Here is a 20561-nt window from a genome sequence, read left to right as displayed (position 1 = left end):
TTTGGGGGTGTTTAATTGGTTGGGGACAGCGCAAGGGGCACCTAAAGAAAACAAAACAAAACTTAAGCAACTATGCGAGGAGGCTGCCTAAATATAAACCAAGTACAATATGAACAGTTTCACATCGGAGTCCAATTAGGTTCATTAGGTCCAGTATCACCTCTGGGTTTACAAGGATCTGCATTAAAACAATTGAAGTGTTAAAACACAGCAGGTCAAAGGCAGTGGTCTCAGAAGACCTTGTTCTCAACCCACTTCACTGTAGGAGCTTCCTTTGGCCAGAAGCCTCAAGCTCCACACTGGAAATGAAAAGCTTGGCCAGACGGTGGCGGTCGTAGTTGAGCTCCGTGGTGTACCGCACACTGGTTTTCTTTGGGTAAATGATGGCTGTGCTCCTGAATTGGTGAGGCCGGTAGCGTGGCTCAAAGTCCAGCTGTGTCTTGTAACGTCGCCAGGTACTGTGAGGCAGAGCCATGATGGTCTGTCTGCAGTGGTCCAACTCCTGGCCCCAGGGCAGCAGATCCACCTTCTGAATGAAGTGACGGTCCGAGTCGAAACATACATGAGAGGTGTATCTGAGGACACAAGGTTAGAAGATTTGCAAACGTGGAATGTAAATTGTCTCAAAATATAGCAATATATGAACTTACCTCATCTCCTTATCAGGTAATGGACTGAGCGATATGCCTTCTCCATATGACAAGGGTTGAAGTGGTGATACTGGGTGCGCAGGTGCAGACAAGGATGGAGCCTAAAAGACAGTCACAAGTTTACTTTGCAAGTGAGGAAACACAGCTGTCAGGCACCGGTACTTTACAGCCTATTAGTTTCAATAGACCAATACAATATATTCACATATTAGGCAACAACACAACCCAGCAGTATGGGTGAGTCAGTTGTCTCTAAGCTAGAAGACTAGAATATGGGTTGCACATATTGACAAGCAGCAGTAGTAGTTTGGCACTATAGCGCATACCAGTGAGACTTTGCCCGCGTCAGTGTCAGCAGGTCCAGGCAGCAGCCAGGTGCTGGGACTGGGGCTGGGCGGTAAACCCGAGTCTGGACTGTCGAGTCCTCTGTCGGATTTGCAATTCATGTCCAGCGGTTCTTCACCTTCACAAACATTTGGCAAGTTCAACCTGCCGACCATCTCCAGAGCGACGTTGCTTAATGCCAGCGTGCAACACCCGGTTTCAAAACAGGCACTTCCCAGTTTGCCTTATTTGAGCGTCTCTAAAAAGATCTGGGGTCCATGCAAATACTCCTGCACGCTCAAATATAGTCCAGATTGATCACGAAACCCACACACTACTGCACCGACCGACGGAGAGTCAAACAAAGATCAGTGTCGCTCAGTGATACGTGGGAATGCAACTACCCGCGGCCGCTCTTCAAACTCTTTTTCCCTTCAAAGGGGCCCTCGGAACCGCAAACATGGAGAAGGACCGCCCTTAAATCAGACCCTCAATCCTGATTGGAGGGACTATGGAGTAGCAAGAGGCTGCAGAAACCACATGGGCTCCCACACTTTTAACATGCGGGCTGCTACAATATAGCCAGTAAAGCCTACCGCTGAGTTAAATGTCCTTATGATTTTCAAATCAGTTAAATGGTTCATTACATTATAAATCGATAAAAACGAGTCCTCCAAACCTAGATTTGATTATAAAACACATTTATTATTGGTGATTTTTAAAACAAGCAGAAGCAGCAAAAGCATTACCATTCAATAATTTAATACATATTAAATAGGGTGTTGCTAGATTTCCTTCACTGATGTAGCAGAGTCACTATGTATCTTTTTTGTTGTTGTAGCCTATAGACAAGAATCAAATCAATAAAAAAACAAACAAACAAAGCAACATCCCACAAGACATTAATTTGATTTCCCACAACTTCAAATACAATACAGTATTCAGTTTAATTTGATTACAGTGATTATCTTAAAAAAAACATGACAGACTTTCTCAAATGTGTTCCGGTATAAGAGCAGGCTCACTGTGTAGCAACTGTGTCGCAAAGACTGTGTTGGGATGCGATATACAGTATGTACCAACAACAGTAACCGTAAATAGGGAGTTTTTTCTCGCCAAACCTCCTTATATTAAATTAGCTATCAAACATTTCTCTTTTATATTTTACAGGGCATGAAAAGCATGGGAAATAATTGTCTCCGTGATGAAAACTTCATTCCGAGCTGCAGAGTGTGTAATGTTCACAGTCTTTTCTTGATGAGTTTCTCCAATCTGCGGATACGAGAGGACTCCTGCTCTGGGGTGGGTGCGCTGAAGGACAGTGAGGGCCCTCCGTCAGCCCCTGAAGGAGGAGTGGGGAGTCGCTGTCTAAACAGCTCCAGCATACTGCTCTGTTCACTGCGTTTCAAACCCTGCAAGTAAACAGGAAACACAGACACAAGAGCAATGAAAGACAAACCTATTGTGATGTTGTAATGGCCCCTGAGGAACAAAGTCTCTCAGGGCAAATGGACAAAACAGACCTTCATGTCCAGGATCTTCTGGAATGTTTCGGGGTTCCCATCAGCCAGGAGTTTGATGTAGTTATCCACAAACACCACAGGGGGTTCATGTGGTGCCATCACCACCTGGGAAACAGAATATAGACTTATAGCGCCCATAGGGAAATTTGACACCTTCAACCAGTGCCTCTGGACAACCTTTCAGAAAACCAATTCCAGATCTTGAACTGGATCTAGCTGGACGTTTTAGCCTGTTGCGAATGTGTTGGGTTTGACAGACATTGGAAAGCCCTCACCTCAAGTAATGTACCTGAGACCTTCTTGTTGTGATGCAACTAGCCACCTTCTTGTGTTTAGAGTTCATATCAATATGTATTACAAACTAAGGAGCACATCATCAACTACTTTTTTGATTACTGCATTGTTAATTCTGTGTTCATTTACCATCTTCAATAGCTCAAGGGGGCTTCGTGGTGGTAAAATATTTCCACAAAATTCTACTTTACAGATAAAAGCCTATGTTACTTCCTCCTGTTGCGTTTTCCACACCAATTATTCTTTGCATGAGTGGGCAAAATTATCGTAATCCTATAAGCACGGCGTGATGTGTCTGGACAAAGTGGTAAATAGTAAACTTTGTGTGAATGCTTTGAGTTTTTCCAACGGTAGACACTTGCATGGAAAACGTGGAAGAGGTGACCTCTACAAACACATGGCTGACAGACCTCCACCGCCCATTTTGTAGAGCAAGGGACCATCTCTTTAAAATGTTTTACCTCTGTTTCCATTTCAAAATCATAAGCAAACGGTTTGATCATGATGGAATATTGCCTTTACACTCCTGGCTACCGGTAGAAGTGAACAATGTTTGTTGAGAAATGTGCAGCGTAGGAAGCAGGCACGGGAGCAGTGGATTGAGTGGAATTCTTTGCTTTCTTACAGGCCTGCTGACAGAGTGATTTTCTTTGCAACTGTCCTGGACCAGAGCCAAGGAACGGCTGGTGAGGACCTTGTAAAGCGGCAAAGGGGAGAGGGATTTTGAATTAATAAAATGAGAAAGGTAAAGAGAAAGTGGCAGAGTAAGAGGGGTAGCTCAATTAAGCTGAACAGGGGTAGTTAAAAGGGTTTCCAAACTAAATAAACTACTCTGGGCCAGTAAAGCAAACTTATGAACTTATTTGTATCCATCCTGCTGTCTGTGCATCAGTTTGTAATTTAATTTTTTTATCAATGACAAAGACGTCCACTCTCCGTTAAGTCCTTTTCTAGTACACCACCTTTCTATTTGTGAGGTTGGTCAATGGTCACGCGCCAATGTTTTAGACTGTATATAGGCATGATACATTTCTTGAATGAAAGATAGTAGATGAACACTGCGTAGTCCATGAGTCTAGTCATCTGAGAAATGGGACATATTTGGTTTACAAGATTTTGTAAAACCAGCACTGTTTTATTTGGGGTGATTTTTTATTCTCTAATTTGCCATATTAACAACCATGATATCAATCCATTGATGGTTGAGAAAAATAAATATACTGCAATCATTTTGACATTGTGGGACAAGGCCTCGTGGAAGACCCAGGACACGGTGGTGGGACTATGTCTCCGAGCTGGCCTGGTGTCGCCTCGGGGTCCCCCCAGAAAAGCTGGAGGAAGTGTGTGTGGATCGGGAAGTTTGGGCATCTCTGCTGAGACTGCTGCCCCCGCGACCTGGCCCCGGATAAAGCGGAAGAAAATGGATGGATGGATGGATGGATTTTGACTTTGTCTGATTTGTAGTGACTGCAATCTTTCTTGTAACAAAAATCTCTCACAAATAGTGCCAGTCTTTGTCTTGAAGAAGTAGAAAAAAATGCTATATTTTTCCTCAAGGGATCCCCTAGAAACCCAACTTTAAACCAATCTACTGTATATCTGTATAATATGCACCCTTCTATAATGAAGCTCTGGTCCCACTCACTGTTAACAAGCTCAAGAGGAAACATTCAGGAAAGAATGAAGCACTCTGGGAAATTAAGGGACAGACAAATATGCACTGTGTCTGTTTACACATTTCTGTACTCCCAAGCGACGGTGGATTTGATTGAGATAGGCAGCTGCCACATACCACTCTTCTCTTGGGACAAAAGGTAATTCTTGACGCTTGATAATAGTTTACATAATTTACTCATGGAGACATAATGAACATCTATGCATTTTTAGGTAGAGAGGGCAGCATGAATTTGGTTTAACACCTTCACCCTCAGCTTGGCTCAGGGTCGACCCCATACTGTGTAACTAAATGCCTGTGTGTGACACATTAACTGCTGCACTAATTAAACCAGTAAAGCTGGCTCATTTGCTCCATTCACTGCCTATCTCAGGCAAGGGTTGTTTATGGAAACATCGCCATGAAGTGCAATTGTCAGAACGGCTAAAGAGACAATTAAAGAGTTATTCAGACTGAAATTATACATGAGATGATGATCTGCTTGACTGAGTCAAGACAAATATTTTAACTCTAGCTTGCTAGTCCGGCCACAAACACGATATACAGGAGTAGAGGACTCGTTCTTCTCGTTTCAGAACAGACATGAACTTCAGTGATTGGAAAAAGCAGTTAGTGCTTGTTGTACATTGGTCATGCATTAGCAAGGCAACCAAAGTGATTGTTTAAATGTCTTTGACAGAGTTTTAACATCATCTCTGTTAAGAGGCTAAGAACACACCTATTGTATCTGGGTTTCCGAGCCTTAAAAGGCACCTTAAAAGACTGTAGTAATAAAAAGCAGCAAAGGACACGATACACACAAGTTAAATGTCATCATAAAAAACCTCAAGTATTCCATAAAATTAGAGTGACCATGATGATAAATCCAGGATGAAGTAAATCTACCTTCCACTAAAAATACTTGACTTCAAGAACCAAGTTTATGTTTGAAAAGAAGCGCTTGTGCTGAAGTGCACGTTGTATTAACAGACCCACAACTGGCTCACCTTAAGGATCATCTCTGCTCGTGTCATTCCTTTCACTACTATTTTGGTGTAACTGGCTGGGGCTTTACGGAGCACCTGTGAACCAATTGAAGGCAGGTCTAGCAGCACCGTCTTCAAAGAGTGAGTGTCCAGAAGGAGCTTAAAAGCATAAAACAAAACTCTGTTAGTTAATATTTAACACCAATGCTTTTCAGATGTAAATTTAGAAGTTAATTGGGAAAGTGCTTACCTGCTCAGCCCCTACCATGCTGATAGGCTTACATCTGAAGAGGTGGTTGATGAATTTAGGAATAAAAGAGCTGATGATGAGACAGGCAAATGTATTAATAATTGTCACAAAAACACTCTAATAACAGGTTCTTTGTGTGAGACCTTACTTTGTAAATTTGATGCAGAATTGAGTGAAATATTTACGAGTTGATGCCAGGTTGTCTCTAATAATGGGCACATTTTGTTTAATGTGCATAATGATGGATGTGACGTAAGGACTTTGATCACCTACATGCTCTACGCTCTGCCATGGCATCTAGAGAAAAAGAAATTGTATTCTTAAAGTCGTAAACCTGTATTTGGATCTAGATCCAGATGACTGTTTAGTTTCCAGAAGAGCCCTTGATTCAGTAGCATTTACAGAGGGACAAAACTTCATAGTATTAGAAGGCTCAGATAGTAAGGGTTTTTGACACAGACGCAATTTTTTACTTTTCAACATGAACTTACTTTGCTCATGGCAGTGAGTGCAGGGTCACAGGCAGCATCGAGATCTTGGACCAATAATTGAATACTGTTGGAGATTACACTGAAAAAAACAAAACAATTGCGTTAAACTGTGAAATTCTGAGTAGAAGGTCACAGGCAACTTACGTGCTGAAAGTGTCCATTTCCCCAGTCAAATTAATCCTCTCAACAAGAGGCTTGTCTACCTTCTCCTTCAGTTTCTCTTCCAGCTAAAACATGTTAAACATTGTAGTTTCAGAAGGTGAATAGATTATAATTACAAGTATAGTCAAATAATATAAAACTGTTAGCATAACAATATGCTATCAATCAAAAATCTGGTATTTGCAGTAGATGCTTGACACTTACCTGTTGTGTTGTGGCCAAGCAGTACTCAGAAGTACTAAGGATGCTACAAATCAGACAAAGCTCGTCTACAGTGAATTTTGCAGTTTCTGATCCTTCCTTCTCTTTCAGCAGGCTGGTGATGGTCAGCCCTACGCTGTTGCTATTGGACCTGTTGACAATAGAAGATATTACCCGACACACTAAACAACCATATCTGTATTAAATATACAGTTAGTGTACAGTCATGTTCATTGACAGCAGGAATAACCAAAAAAACAGAACTAAAGGATACAGTGCCTTCAGCCAACCTAATAATAATGAACATACGCCAATTCAGAGACATAGCAGAATTGCTTTTCCAGGGTCTCAACGCTCTCAACACTCAAGTGCATGAGGCTTCGATTATGGCATATATACACTATTTCTCTGCAACAGCCAATGTGCAATTATGATGAAGGGCCAAACACAACAATGTGTTGATACAAGTATGTTCTGGTGCCTTATTAGGCGTTGCCACAAAATAACCTAAGCCAGCCATACAATTGACCGAGTATATAACCCAGACACACAGCATACCACACGATTCATCTAAAGATGACAGATAATAAGTAACATCTACTATTATATAAAGTACACTTATAGGCTCGGCAGTTTTAGGTTTATAGGACTATGGGAATGCTACTATCAGAAATGTTATTTTTATTCTAAAATACTGTTTATGATATATAGTTTAAAGAGTAGTGTTTCCAGAAGTACATTTTATATTGAGTTTCAATACTTACTTAGGCAAGTTGCCTGACAAAATTTTCCAAGCATATTCTCGTAGATATTTTTGAAATATAGTCGTTAAGGCAATCATTGGCTCCCCGGTGCTGAGCTGCGAGCACTGCACCATGCACTTCTTGTAATAGACAAATAGGTCAGCGCAGCTTGGCAGCACCGCTCCACCTTCCTCTGTGCCCGCTTTGGGTGGGCCCTGTGCTCGGAAGTCAGCGACAAAACGGTCAATAAGTTCACCAAGATTCCTGTGTGAACACAGACAGTTTTAGACACAAGTTACAAAGAAACATAAAAAAAATAGGATGCCAAATGGAAAAATAAGTAATATAAGTAATAAGTAATATATCAATACTAATACAACAGGAGGTGGATTCAAAGTGCTGCCGTATGTGAGGCCTAATTCTAATAAAGCTGAAACAAACAGGCCCCTGTTCTCATTGTTATGTCCCACTGAGCACGGGCTTCTGGTCTTTGGACTCAGCGCTGGTTTTCTTTGGGCAGTCAAACAATAAGAGAAGTCTTGAGGACTTGCTTGATGCAGACAAGAGGAATGGGAGCTAAGGTAAAATAAGTCAGATCAAGAGAGATCATTGAAGAAAGATCAATAGAGATGCAAAAAAAAAAATCAAAATGGAAGACCCGCATTAAAATTAAAATAGAAAGGAATCATCCAGGGAGACTTTTACATGTCACATGACTTCTGTTTTTTGGTCTATGATAGTTTCTTACTTGTCTTGAGACTCTATGTAGACATATAGGTGAGGCTCAAAGCACTTGGACACTATGCCATGAAAAGGGTTGTCTGGTGCTTTAGGTTTCTTGGGCTGGAAGTTCAATAAGATACATTGCTTTAGCACAATCAAATATTTTCAAAACAATAACGTGAAAAGGATTGTTGCTTACCTTACTAGAAAGATCATCATCCTTCTCCCCGCCTAAATCCTCACCTGACTCATCTTCAAGGAAAGGATTTGTGGGCTCGAGAGGACTTTCTGCTCTCTTCTGCTGTAAAAGATCATTCAATAAATGCTTTTAAGATGTGCAAATAGTGACTGAGATCTATTGAAACCTTTTAACAAAAGTAAACGCAGTGAGGTTGGCCTTTAGCAACCAAACAAAGCTAAATGTACTGCTTTCATGTTTCTTACCCCTGGTGTATCAGTCAGAGTGCATCCAGTGAAGCGTTTAGCCAGCAGACCCTCAAAGTTTGTGGTTCTCTGAATGGCAAAAAGCAGCAGTTTCACCTCAATCTCTTTTGCTCGTGTTCTCATAACTTTTGCCAGCTCCACTCTAGAAAAAGAAAAGAAATACTTTTTGTAATGTCTTCAAAGTCAAATTATTTTAAAATATCTTGATAGTGCAGTTTACCTTGTGATATGGCAGAATTCTACCGCGATACGTTCAGTCATGCACCACTCTTCAGGAAACATACGACCATACTTCTCTTCGTAGTCTACCAGTTGCCGCTTAATCCAAGCATAACGCCGATCAATCTTGTCAAGCCAGGCAACCTGTGCAACAGTTGGCATGGGATTTCATGTGCTCATTCAAAACAATTCCCTCAAGACACACTTTCACTTCAAGGTACAATGTAATGAAAGAATAGAATCTGTGACAAGTGTGACTTACATCTTGGTTTTCTTGAAAAAGGACCAAGTATTCAGATAGGTGCTGTCTGATGAACTTTTTGATGATTTCCTGTTTGATGCGTGGGTCCAAAACATTAGCCACAAGACAAGCATCTCGAAGAACATTACTGGGTCCCCCTGTTCTCTGTTGGGTTGTAGGATTACAAGAAAAAAGCATTAAGTAAACGTGTATTAAGTGCATGATTTGGTAAAGTTTGGCGAAATGAAACACAGCCAGGTCGCCATCACCTTGGAGCCTTGTGCAGGGAAGGCTTCTTCAAAATCTGCCAGTATCTGAGTACCCAGCTCACTTTGTGCAGCTTTTACTCTGGAAAAAGTAGAGCGTTTTCAGAAATCTTATACACATGTATGTTTCATGATGAACAATGTCTAACACCATGTGAATGTACACAAGTATTTTATCCCCAACAAACCTGGCTGGGCATAGCTTAAAATCAGATTAAACTTATTTATTCATATTTCACTTATTTAACATCTTCACTGCACTGCATGTCATCATATGGATTTTAAGTGTACAGATAGTTAACAAACTCCACATGAATGTCTTCACACAAAGTAACATCCTGAAGAAAAATTAGGACTGAATCCCGCATGTGTTTGGCTTCCTTCCTGAATGTTTTCAAAGGTACGTTTGGGTGTGTACAAACCGGATGAACTTCACAATGCTTACATGAATAATCAAACCTTTCATTCTCTGCCTTCCAGCAGATGGACTGGATATTTCAGCAACAGTGAAAGATGATTATCAAAAGCGCAATGGTGCAACAGAATTATGCCAAATGCATCACCATTTAATGGTGGCAAATATATTGCAAGTTCTGCCATTTTTTACCGTGGACAATTAAAACCTAATGCTGCAGTTAAGATCTCTAGAAACATGCGGCTGAATTACATGGCATTATTATATTAGTTTAGAAGTTAATATATCGCTCTTGTAGAAAAACATATCACAAAGATGTTTTGCTTCTGCTCATGTTTACATATTTCCCTGTGATGAGAATTCTGAAGATCTACTCGCCCGACTTGCCAGAAAAATAACAATTAGATATTTATTTTTTTCCAAATCCTGCAGCACTGCCTCTGATCTAATCCTACGATGTTGGTTACCTTTCAGACAGCTGCCTAATCTGTGGAATCCCCATGTACTTTTGGAAATGTTCAAGCACATTCACCACACCCTGCAGAAGGTTGGCCACCTCTCCATACTGCCTTTTTCTAGTCATTGCTCTAAAAAAAGAAAGAAAATGTTACACACATTAATTACAAACACACAATTTTAGATATTTATGCTCACTTCTGAGTAAAAAAAACTGTGTATCAGCATTTATTTCACTGGATATGAGTTCAAGTGTTTCTTGCTACCTAAATTTAAACTAAAATATTAATTGTGACTAAAACTAAATTATGGTTAAATCTACAGATAAATGTGTAAATAAAAAGTTGAATACAAATGAAAAAAGAGGACTAAAAATTCTCTGACGCGCAAATGTTAAGTGTGCCTGTCCTTCAAGCAAAAGCACTCACTCGAGGGAGTCCACGCCCCCAGCCAACATGTGCAGGTGATTGAGGGTCGTGATGGATGTGGTGAGGTGCCGTTTGGCGTGGTCCAGCTGCTTGATGTCCCGCGTTATCTCCTTGACCTGTGCAGGAAGGAGATTAAAACACGGGAGACAATAGAGGGAAGACACACCCAAGAATTAAAGGGATATTTCAGGATTTTTGACATAGGGCCTCATTTCCTAGTTAGCCAGTGTTGTTGACAAATGGAGATTATTATTATTTTTTTTTCATTCATGCTGTCCTTATATTTGAAGAGGTTAGTGGTGCTAGGCTATTGCTAGGCTAGCGCATGTCAATGGTAACTAGTAGCCTGCATTAAAAACAGTCTGACCCAAGCACAGTGCACCTGAGGCAAATCACTTATAACACCAGACTACCCATATAAATGTCTGTGTTGTGTCTGTGTAATTTTTGAAATATAACCATTTTGCAATTAAGAACTTATATTTGAGCAACATCAGCTTCCTGGTTGTAAGCTACACAGTGGCGGAGTGATCTGCAAGGTTACCGGATCTACCGTAGTTTGTCTACCTGCGGCCGGCATTGCTACACGTGGAATACACAGCGGAGCTTTCTACAAATCAGATATATACAACGTTTGGATGACTACCCGATGATTTTGAAGAGGTTTTTAATGCAGGCTACTAGTTACCATAGACATGTGCTAGCCAAGCACTAGCCTAGCGCCACTTAGAAGAAGAAGAAGAAGAAGAAGATCTTTATTTATATAGACTTTCTTACTTAACTCTTCAAATATAAGGACTACATGAATTCAAAATATCTCCAGAAATCAACAACACTCTGGATAACTAGGAAATGAGGACCCATGTCAAAAATCCTGAAATATCCCTTTAGAGAGTAATCACGAGCTTGCACGAGCATGAACCAAAGAGCAACTGGACACAGAGATGTGACGCGACATTAGATGCAACGTGTACGTACCATTTGTTCAGATTTCTCTGCCTTGTCTTTGATGTCTTTGATTTTGCCAAACAGTTGCTGAATGGCTATCTGTGCTTCCTCCAACGCCTGTTCCAAAAGAGAGACAAGTACAATTTACTGTAATATGCGGACAGAAAACATGACACATAAAATATTAAACACTCTCACAATTATATGTGTAAATGCAATGATGTAGGAAACTTAATGTCTTTCAGGACAATAGGAAGGGAGTGCCACCAAATGTAACCCGAGTTTACAATGTTGCAAAAGTGACTGGTGCATTCAGCCCAGCAGGTCACTGTTCCACAAGCTCATTTCCTGTATTTAGCCTTGAAGGAAAGCTCAGAAGGACCACTGCCCAGGCGCCTCCATGCCCAAGATCATATCTGTTTTCACACAAAGCTTGAGCAAACGCATACCAGTGCATTTCATGCCTCGGTTTGGCATCCTAACATGATGCATCCAACATATCGCATCCTATACCCAACATGGTTCAGGCGACAAATACACTGGAATTATGCAATGTATCTGAAAGCAAATTTAGTATCAAATGGCAAACAGTTACTTAACACTTCAAAGCACTGAGACTTCTGAGAGTCAAGAGGATCACTCTCTGCTCTAAAATGATAACAAAAGCTGTATATTTGGCATTTTACTTGTTCATAGCGCAATAAAACTTGGTCGTCTTTGTTTTCTTCATGGGATGAGAAAAACTGAACTGTTGTATTGTTCTTTAACTGTTTTCTGCAACACATCTCCATCTTTCCATCTCTGCAAGGAAGAATGTTTCCTTAGAAAAGTTGGCATAGCTAAGTGGGACTGGAAAAAAAAACCCAAAATGATTGTGTATGACTGTACAGCGCTATTAGTCTGGGGGAATTGGGAGTGTTTTTGCATGCAACCAAACAGTAGCAAACAAGGCCAGGCGCTGCGACGGGAGCACACACCGAAATGTGTCAAGTGGTCAGAACACACACACGCAATTTTCTCATCAAGCGCCGTGTTCCGTTTGAAGCACTGTTTCATGACAGGGAAGGAAAACGGGGTCGACCAACATGAAAACATTTTCCCTATCATAAAACCACGAGAAGAAAAATGGAATCCAAGAAATCATATTATTTGTGTACAGGCATCCATTTCCCAGACACGTTTTCCGTATAGAGCTGCAGTTTAAGCACGGCCTGGAACTGAGTCATCCTGTCCTTTTCCACAGAAGCCGTACGGAGAGGGGAAAAGAACATGTTTGCCTGAGTTGGGGGCAATTATTGGAAGCAGTCCCTATTATAAAACCCTGAATAATCTTTGACTAATCCAAAGGTCAGTGGTTCCATCCCATGTCCGGACAGTGCTACTGCCGCTGTTTTCTTGGGGCAAGATACTTCACGCACCTTGCCTCCAAAGTCTACACAGGTGTGAGAATGTTAGTGAGTGAATGGTTCCTTGACGCAGAGCATTTTAAGTTCCCATTGTGGATGGAAAAAGATGGATTCAAGATAGAAGAAGACCATACCATGCACAACAACAACAACAACAACAACAACAACAACAACAACAACCACAACAAGGCTTTAAATTACAGTCACCTGTCTGCCATCCTGGCCCACATTGGTCTGTCCTCTCACCACTGTCCTGATGTTGTCATCCAGGCGCCTGTAAAAAGCAAAACAGAATGACGTAAAACAATAGTGATCTCAAAGAGTAATTATTAAATATAAATTGTCTATTATTATGTGTATACACACCGGATTTTGAGGCGAATCTTATTGACAACATCATCAATGTTGGCTAGAGACTGAAAGAATCAAAAAGAAAGGCTTTACATTAATGAATACCATAAAACAAATAAAAATAATAACTTGCTTAACCTTATAAATCAACACAATAATAGTAAAATAGAGCTAATTTATTATTCTTGTACTGATCTATTTATTCATTTAATATGAGTGGAGACTTTTAGTGAAATCATTTTATTGCTTTGCAGTTAAAGTAAGAATAAAAAGTGTAGCGTTATACCGACCCCTTGTGGAGATGACAAATTCACACAAATCCACTTTCCATTTACTCAGGTACTCAAGTTCGCAAAACAAGTTTAGAATTAGTGTTGCAATGATTATTTAAATCTAATTTGATAAGAAATAATAGTGTTTGACATAGCTCTACAATGTACATCAACAGTAGATGAAAAAAGGACAGCAAATGAAAAGACAGTACCTGCTCTGTGGGGAAAAGTGTGTTAATATACTCCACTGCATTGAAGTCTGCTCTGTCCAGTGGATCTTGACTTGGAAAAACCTAAAAGACCAAAAGAGAAAACCAGCTGTAATGACATTGCTCGTTGTTCTGAGAGAGGAAAAAAATACAATAAAATAATTCACAAATAATCACACTGTAGTCAAACCGCAAATACATATGTTTGGGCAATATTCTTTGATAAAAGATAAAAAATAAAATGAAAAATAATAATAACAATAATAATAATAATATATTTTAAAAAAAAAACTCTGAAGTCTTCTCTCAAGTGAGGTGCTCCCTGAAATATTGAAAATGTGCCACTTTGTGAACATCTTCTTCACCTTACTTGTAAAACACGAGCCCTCTATCTAATCACTTCAATCAATTAAAAATAGCACATTTTCTTCCCCTCCAAAATCGAACAGCACCAGTGCACCACAATGCATTAACAATCGGAAATACATATAGGTAGATGATGATGTAGCCAACAGAAATTGATGATAGCCCCACAGCTAACAGCTGATCCAATACTAAAGCTACAACCACGTACAAACCAAAGCAGTTAAATATCAGATGACTAAAGAATACCTGCTCAATTGCAAGTTGCACTTCGGGTGTGAGATGCAAAATAGCCTCTAAATCTTCAGCTAATTCAAATTCTTCTTCCTCCATCATAATTGTCAACAAAGCCGAAAACCAAACCCGTGTCACTTCCTGGTTAGAGGGCGTCTGGGATACGTGATGACGTCGAGGGAGGATTCTTCACTGTCGTCGGAAATGTTGAAAATATATCGATTCAAACACATTGTAACATGAAAAACGGAGAAGAAGATGGCAAAACAACAACATTTATATTTTTCCAACGCAAATCACAAAGGAGACCGATAATGCTGGGCATTAATCTAAAGCCCAGTGGCACCCTCTGCTGTTACAGGATAATAACAACATGTGGACTGCGCAGCTAAGCATCTCAATCATGGCCAAGAGATCTCAAAAAAGTGTCTGTTGCAGCAAGAAGAGTCGGTGTTGCCTTTTATAAATGACTCATTTTTTATTATAGGCTATACTAATTCAGACTGACAGGCTGCATTGGCCCCTTCGAAAACCGTCAGCAACTCACTCACACACCATCAGAGACTAAGTGGGTGAAGTGTCTTGCTAAACGACGCAACAATAGTCTGCAGTCTGCACCTACAAGAGATTCGACTCGTCAACCTTCCAGCTATAAGACAAAACCTACCCCACCATCTGAGCCACTAAAAGGTAGGGTACAAAAAAAAGAAGATGTCTCAGGTTCAAGTGGTTAATTATAGAACTTGAATCAATTGGAGCCTTGGCGCAGAGAAAGTGATATGATCAGTCAAAACAAGCACTGCATGTACCTACTACCTGCAGGATGAAATTACCTTAGTGAAGTCTCAGCTGAACTCTGCAGTATTTTTAGAAACACTAGGCACCAGTGATAAGATAGAAGCAGAGGGTTTCACTGAGGACATGATGGATGAATATCACAAAATGTAATAATTGCTGGGTTGCAGGTTCTAGAATGTGATGATGTCATCGGGCCCAGCGGGGGGCAGGAGCCAGTTTTTCCTATTAACAGCATTACACTTCCACAAGTCGTAGCTCAAAAGAAAATGTATGAATTAGAAAAATTATCTTTAATATCAGTCACTGGGTCCATGATCTCTCTGTACAAGACCAAAAATTTCCTCAAAAACAAAATAATTTTTCCTCCATACAATAGTATAGGCCTTTAGAACGCTGTGATGTCACCTGCAACCCAGCAATTGTGAGACTGGACCAACGTTAAAGCAACAGCAAACAAACAAAATGCTTTCATAAAATACGTATGTAAAATAAATACTCAATCATTTTTGCCTCATTTTGACTGCTTTGAAAGATCTGTAGTGCATAGATCTTGACAGACAAAATCCATTTCCGAACTCACTCACTGAACTCATTTTTAGAAAACAGGGGACGCCTCGCTGCTCTGACAGTGTTCAAGCTGGTCCAAGAGCTGGTAAAACAACCTTGTTCTGCTCTTCCACAATCAGACCTCGGGCAACATGCAGCGAGTGACGAAAAACAGATAAACTCAACAGTTCCCCATCAGATTCTGCTTTTGCAACTCACATACTGTTCTCACTGAGCCTTCAAGTATGTCACTATGCAAAACATGCTGAAAACACTCTACAGTCAAACAGATTAAACAGCTTCTCAAGAGCTGCAAGTGCACAAATGGCACACAAGCATCACTCTGTTCAAGTTCAAGCATCTGCTCTTTCTAATTCATCTCAGTATTAAGCAGAAATTATATATTGAACACCAAAATCAATACGGCTACCTGTGTGCTTTAAGATGCTGTTACTGCTGGTTTTATTCAAGACACTATTATACGATAAAGTAATGAAATGATATTTAAAAATGATTAAAGTGTGATCAAAGATTGGGCGTTCTGTTTAGAATAAATGTGTGCAGGTGTACTGACTGACTGTCACTGCACAAAAGGTTTAAGTTGAACACCGCTAAACTCAGAGCCAACCTTCACCTGAATCTCGACTTCCCCGGTGTGTTTCTTTTGTGGTTGTGCGATGTACACATGTATGTCCATATAGTGGAAGCACTTGAGCAGAGGGGTGTCAAGCAGATGGTCCGTTTAATAACCTTGCTAGCTGCATGGTTGCCTGGGGCTGGCATGCCAAAGATGTGGAGAATGACCTTGTTTTCCACGGCCACACAGAGAGCGACCTGCTACCACCGGGACAGTGTGTGTTGTGTGTGTGTTGCATCACCTTATTAAAAGTCAAAAAGGGGCGAGGGTGGGAGGAGAGGGGGGGGCACATCTCGGCTTTCTTCTTTGTGAATGGAGGCTTCTTTGGAGTGGTCTACCATATGGCACACATAGTGATTTGTTTCTAAAATAATCAAAGTGCACTTTCCACAATCTGTTCTGTAAAGGCTGAAGGAGATATAGAAGCAAAAGTTGTACAGGCATGCTATAGTGGCCGTGGTGCAATAGGAACCTGCAGTAATTAGTATAAACAAGAGCAGGTATTCAGCGATTGTGTAAGCCACCCCTGGTATACAGTAAGCAACATGTGATGATTTAATCCCGCCCCTTGTAGAGCATGAATTTCTGAGTATATATATATAAAACGTGCAAGTCTCTATAACCCATTCCTGTGCGGAATTATGATTTTTTTTTTTTTTTTTTTTTACCAGAATGCTCACTCCAGCCACTAGGGGGCAGCTTAAATTTTAAAAAGGAAATCATTCCACATGTGTCCAGCAGTGGGCACTGACATAATAAGAGATCAAATCGAGATATAAACAGCCTATTATAGCCATGTAGTGAATGGTCAGTCACAGGGTGGCTACAATAGTAATTTACCGCCATCGAGTGTGGAGTGAATGAATAATGACTACCTGTTTGTAGCACTTTGAGAATCGTGTGACACAGGCTGATAAAGCGCCATAAATGTAAGCCGTTATTATTTATTAGGCCACAGTCCTTTACAATTAATGCGCCTGCGACCCACCGTGGGGGTTGAATTTCGGCCTACAACCCAAACAGTTACATAGTTACAATTAGGATAGCCACTGACATCTACATGGTTAGCCTGGGAAAATTGCCATTGAATGCTGTAAGTTTCCTTTAGAAAAGACAAATGTGCGGTAATTCAAATTTGTACAGTACTCATTAACAATACATTTAGAAGTATAAATCATTGTCCTGTAAGACACATTCACGATCAACCACTATTTGTAGAAACTGTAACCATATAGGACCACACCATTATGGCTATGTATACACTGTATAATATAGGACGGATATTTGTTCCAGATGATAAACTCCAGCGTGCGATGAGACACAAAACCATTTTACACTTGACTCCAGACCCCCAACATCCTTCAAACTGAATCTTTTCCTGTTTCATTATACCGTGTTCTTACAGAAACGTATTTTGCTACTCTCCCCACTGAATCAGTCTTCTAGCTAATATCTGTCTATCCTGTATCCTAATTGCATTTTCCCTGTTTGCTCCAACCCGGTGCAAAAGTGCATTTTAGCTTGCGTTCTTGCTGCAGAGTATATTAGACCACAGTAATGTTCCAATCTCAATCTGTCCCTCAATCTTATTTTGGGTGTCTATCAGTGGCACCAACAACATAATGATATTCATCATTCCAACTGTCTCTTTTGCTTTGTCATGCTGTCAGATTCTTTTCTCCATTGCAGCTAACTGATTTCCTTCTGGGCTATTTTGGAGTTTGAGACTTCAACTTTGTGCTGATGTTTCCTTTGTGGCGAATGGAGCATATGAAAAATGATATATGGTTTAGAGAGAGATATGTAGGAATGAATTATGCATGACCGGAAACTGCAACATCAGAAAAAGAAGAAATGGGAGGGAAAACTTGTTTGAAGATTACTTTCTGTCTCACCATCGATTAAGTTTGGAATCGAAGAGAAAAAGACTGTCCCTGACGACAAAGCTTACTCATCTGTGACATTTCCGTTTCAGAAATATACAGACTTGTATATGACCCATTTCTGTCAAAGGGGCTTTTTGCACAATGTTGCCATCGCAGGGATTGGTGAAAAGGGATGGACTCCCAAGTTATTCAAAGTTACTGCTCTTCTTTGCTGTTACTGTTTAACCATTTACTGTTTTATTGCTCTAAATGCCCTGTAAATTGGCTTTTTACACAGTCCACAAGACAGTCTTAAACAATAAGTCCAAATATCTGCAGTAATTGAGTACAGGGACCTCTGTTTAACTTTTCTAGTAATGCTAAAATGTCTCTGACCTGAGAAATATGTCTTTTCTCCAGAGCATTTACCAAAAGTCAATGGCAAAATAGCTTCACCCAGTTAAAAGTCTGCAGTGGATAGGATTGTGTTTATGCCTAAGGTATTTGTTCATTCAAACCATGTATGTATGTCTTTCGCTTAAACTCAAGGAGCATTAAACATTTGCATCTCTTTTCACATGAAGAATTCTGAATATACAAATGATTAAGCTCACAAAATATGGAAATTATTAGTCTCACCCAAGGGCACAAGAGTGCTGAAGTGGGAAAAGCACCGTGAACTGTGTTGTGTGGGCATCTCCCTCACTCTCTCTTTAAAAAACAAAACAAAATAGCAAAAAAACAAAGGTGGAAGAGAATGACCGAGCCGAGATCCCGTGGGACATCCAGATGCAGACGGCCAGAATAGAAATGGCGAACCAACCGGACATTGTAATGGTGGACAAAGAGCAGCGGAAAGCCGTGGTGGTTGACATAGCAATACCAGCGGCTCAGAGAAGAGCTGGAGAAGGCCTGGAGGGTGAAGGCATCAGTTGTGCCCGTGGATGTTGGGGCAAGCGGGGCAGTGACCCCCAAACTGGAGGAGTGGCTACATCCCAGAAACTACATCAGACATCTCAGTCCAGAAAAGTGCAGTTCTAACAGCAAAGACACTACGCAGAATGCTCAAGCTCCCAGCCCCAAGCTTGGATGAAATGGAGACAGAGTGAGAGTTTTACATATTTAAATATATAACATTACCTTGTCCAGTCACACTGGCTACAAGAAAATCAGCCAGCTTAAAGCTTCCTGACTCAACATGTATTGGATTTCACCTTGGGAGGTGATTTATTGGCTTCCGACTATTACTCCATCATTGTTTAAAAGCTAATTACTTTTCACTGCATGCCTTTAATCCACACACACGTCACCAATTATATCTTGATAGTAAAGACAGGCTGTGTTTTGTTGTGAGTTGTAGTTTTCCAAGGCATGTATCTCCATTCTTTTGCCGTTAATCTTGGTAACGTAGAACATGCTAAACAACGGTGTTAAACGTCCGTGGACAACAGGCGGCTGAATGTCAAACTGGTAGCGGATTATCGGGTGCCTGGAACCCTGTGATAATGATATATGGACTGGGGCACTCTGCGCAGTGTGTGTGGGTGCACGGCTTATGGCACATGCGTGTGTTGAGTGATTGCGAGTGCACGCGCAGTGATTAAGATAGGCTATTGCTATTTTCTCGGGTCCCTGAATGATTTCCTATTGTGTGAAAACCCCTTTATTTCAGGCCTTTTTATTAAATCACAGGGAGACAGGGAGCGGAATCACAGCAGAGGAACAAGCCGAGTAGAATGAAAGAAAGATAGCGTGCAAGAAAAGAAAGGCAAAAAATGAAAAAAACAAGAATGAAATGGAGACATGGGAGGCAGGGGTGTGTATAATCCCTGTAGTGTTTGTTGTCATTTATGTCTGCAGAGTGGTAGAACTTGATATATAAAAAAAAAAGCCTGTCTCACACTCAGTTAGCCCGGGTCCTGCAGCAGTGGGAACTAGCGCAGCGCTTATTGTTCACTCAAACTGGCAACAAATGTACAAAATACGCAGTGACCTTGAATGGGTAAAAGCATGTCACAACCTTTCAATATATGACTGGAAACTGTGCAAAACAAAAGACCCTCAAGTAAAATAACCAGGTTGTCATACAATAAAGGTGGAAGTAGCCTATATATGTAAAGCCAAAGTACATTTTGTGGTGACACTGCACGGTACACAAACTGCATGTGTCAAACAGGCTGCGCATAAATTCCAGAGTATGTCTAAACTAGGGGGAAGCTTAAATTTATAAAAAAGGAAAGATTTTAGCACATGTCCAGCAGAGGGGAGATCAGGATATAAACAACAGCTTACCACCACCGAGTGTGATGTGAATGAATAATGACTACTACATAGCACTTTGAGAAACTTGTGAAACAGGCTTGTAAAGTGCAATACATGTGTAAGCCGTTGTTATTTATTAGGCTACAGTCAAGTTGGGGCTTTGACCAAATCAGCACTATTTTAAAATCACAGCTCATTAT

General features: G+C 40.6%; 2 protein-coding genes across 3 annotated transcripts; both read right to left on the bottom strand.

Annotated features, from left to right (window-relative positions):
* Positions 1–27: 27 nt before the first annotated feature.
* rflnb (refilin B) lies at positions 28–1385 on the bottom strand. The gene is made up of 3 exons (XM_079566113.1): positions 977–1385; positions 651–751; positions 28–575 (listed from the first exon to the last, which is right to left on the bottom strand). The coding sequence occupies exons 1-3, from the start codon at positions 1148–1150 to the stop codon at positions 257–259; spliced, it is 594 nt and encodes a 197-aa protein (XP_079422239.1). The 5' UTR covers positions 1151–1385; the 3' UTR covers positions 28–256.
* Positions 1386–2095: 710 nt separating this feature from the next.
* Positions 2096–14399, bottom strand: vps53 (VPS53 subunit of GARP complex). Of its 2 annotated transcripts, none has more exons than XM_079573914.1 (22): positions 14269–14399; positions 13660–13740; positions 13191–13240; positions 13032–13098; positions 11449–11535; positions 10471–10586; positions 10054–10173; positions 9175–9253; positions 8927–9070; positions 8666–8808; positions 8446–8587; positions 8201–8302; positions 8027–8121; positions 7300–7542; positions 6539–6686; positions 6317–6399; positions 6173–6251; positions 5830–5978; positions 5682–5751; positions 5453–5590; positions 2498–2602; positions 2096–2386 (listed from the first exon to the last, which is right to left on the bottom strand). In XM_079573914.1, the coding sequence occupies exons 1-22, from the start codon at positions 14353–14355 to the stop codon at positions 2216–2218; spliced, it is 2499 nt and encodes an 832-aa protein (XP_079430040.1). In that variant the 5' UTR covers positions 14356–14399; the 3' UTR covers positions 2096–2215. The 2 variants fall into 2 exon arrangements, with proteins under 2 accessions (XP_079430040.1, XP_079430041.1); XM_079573915.1 differs by having other exon boundaries at positions 8201–8299.
* Between the last annotated feature and the right edge of the window lie 6162 nt (positions 14400–20561).

The sequence above is a fragment of the Gobius niger genome (genome assembly GCF_951799975.1).
Source record: "Gobius niger genome assembly, chromosome: 1".
Taxonomy (NCBI): Eukaryota; Metazoa; Chordata; class Actinopteri; order Gobiiformes; family Gobiidae; genus Gobius; species Gobius niger.
This window is presented reverse-complemented; position numbering and strand designations above follow the sequence as displayed.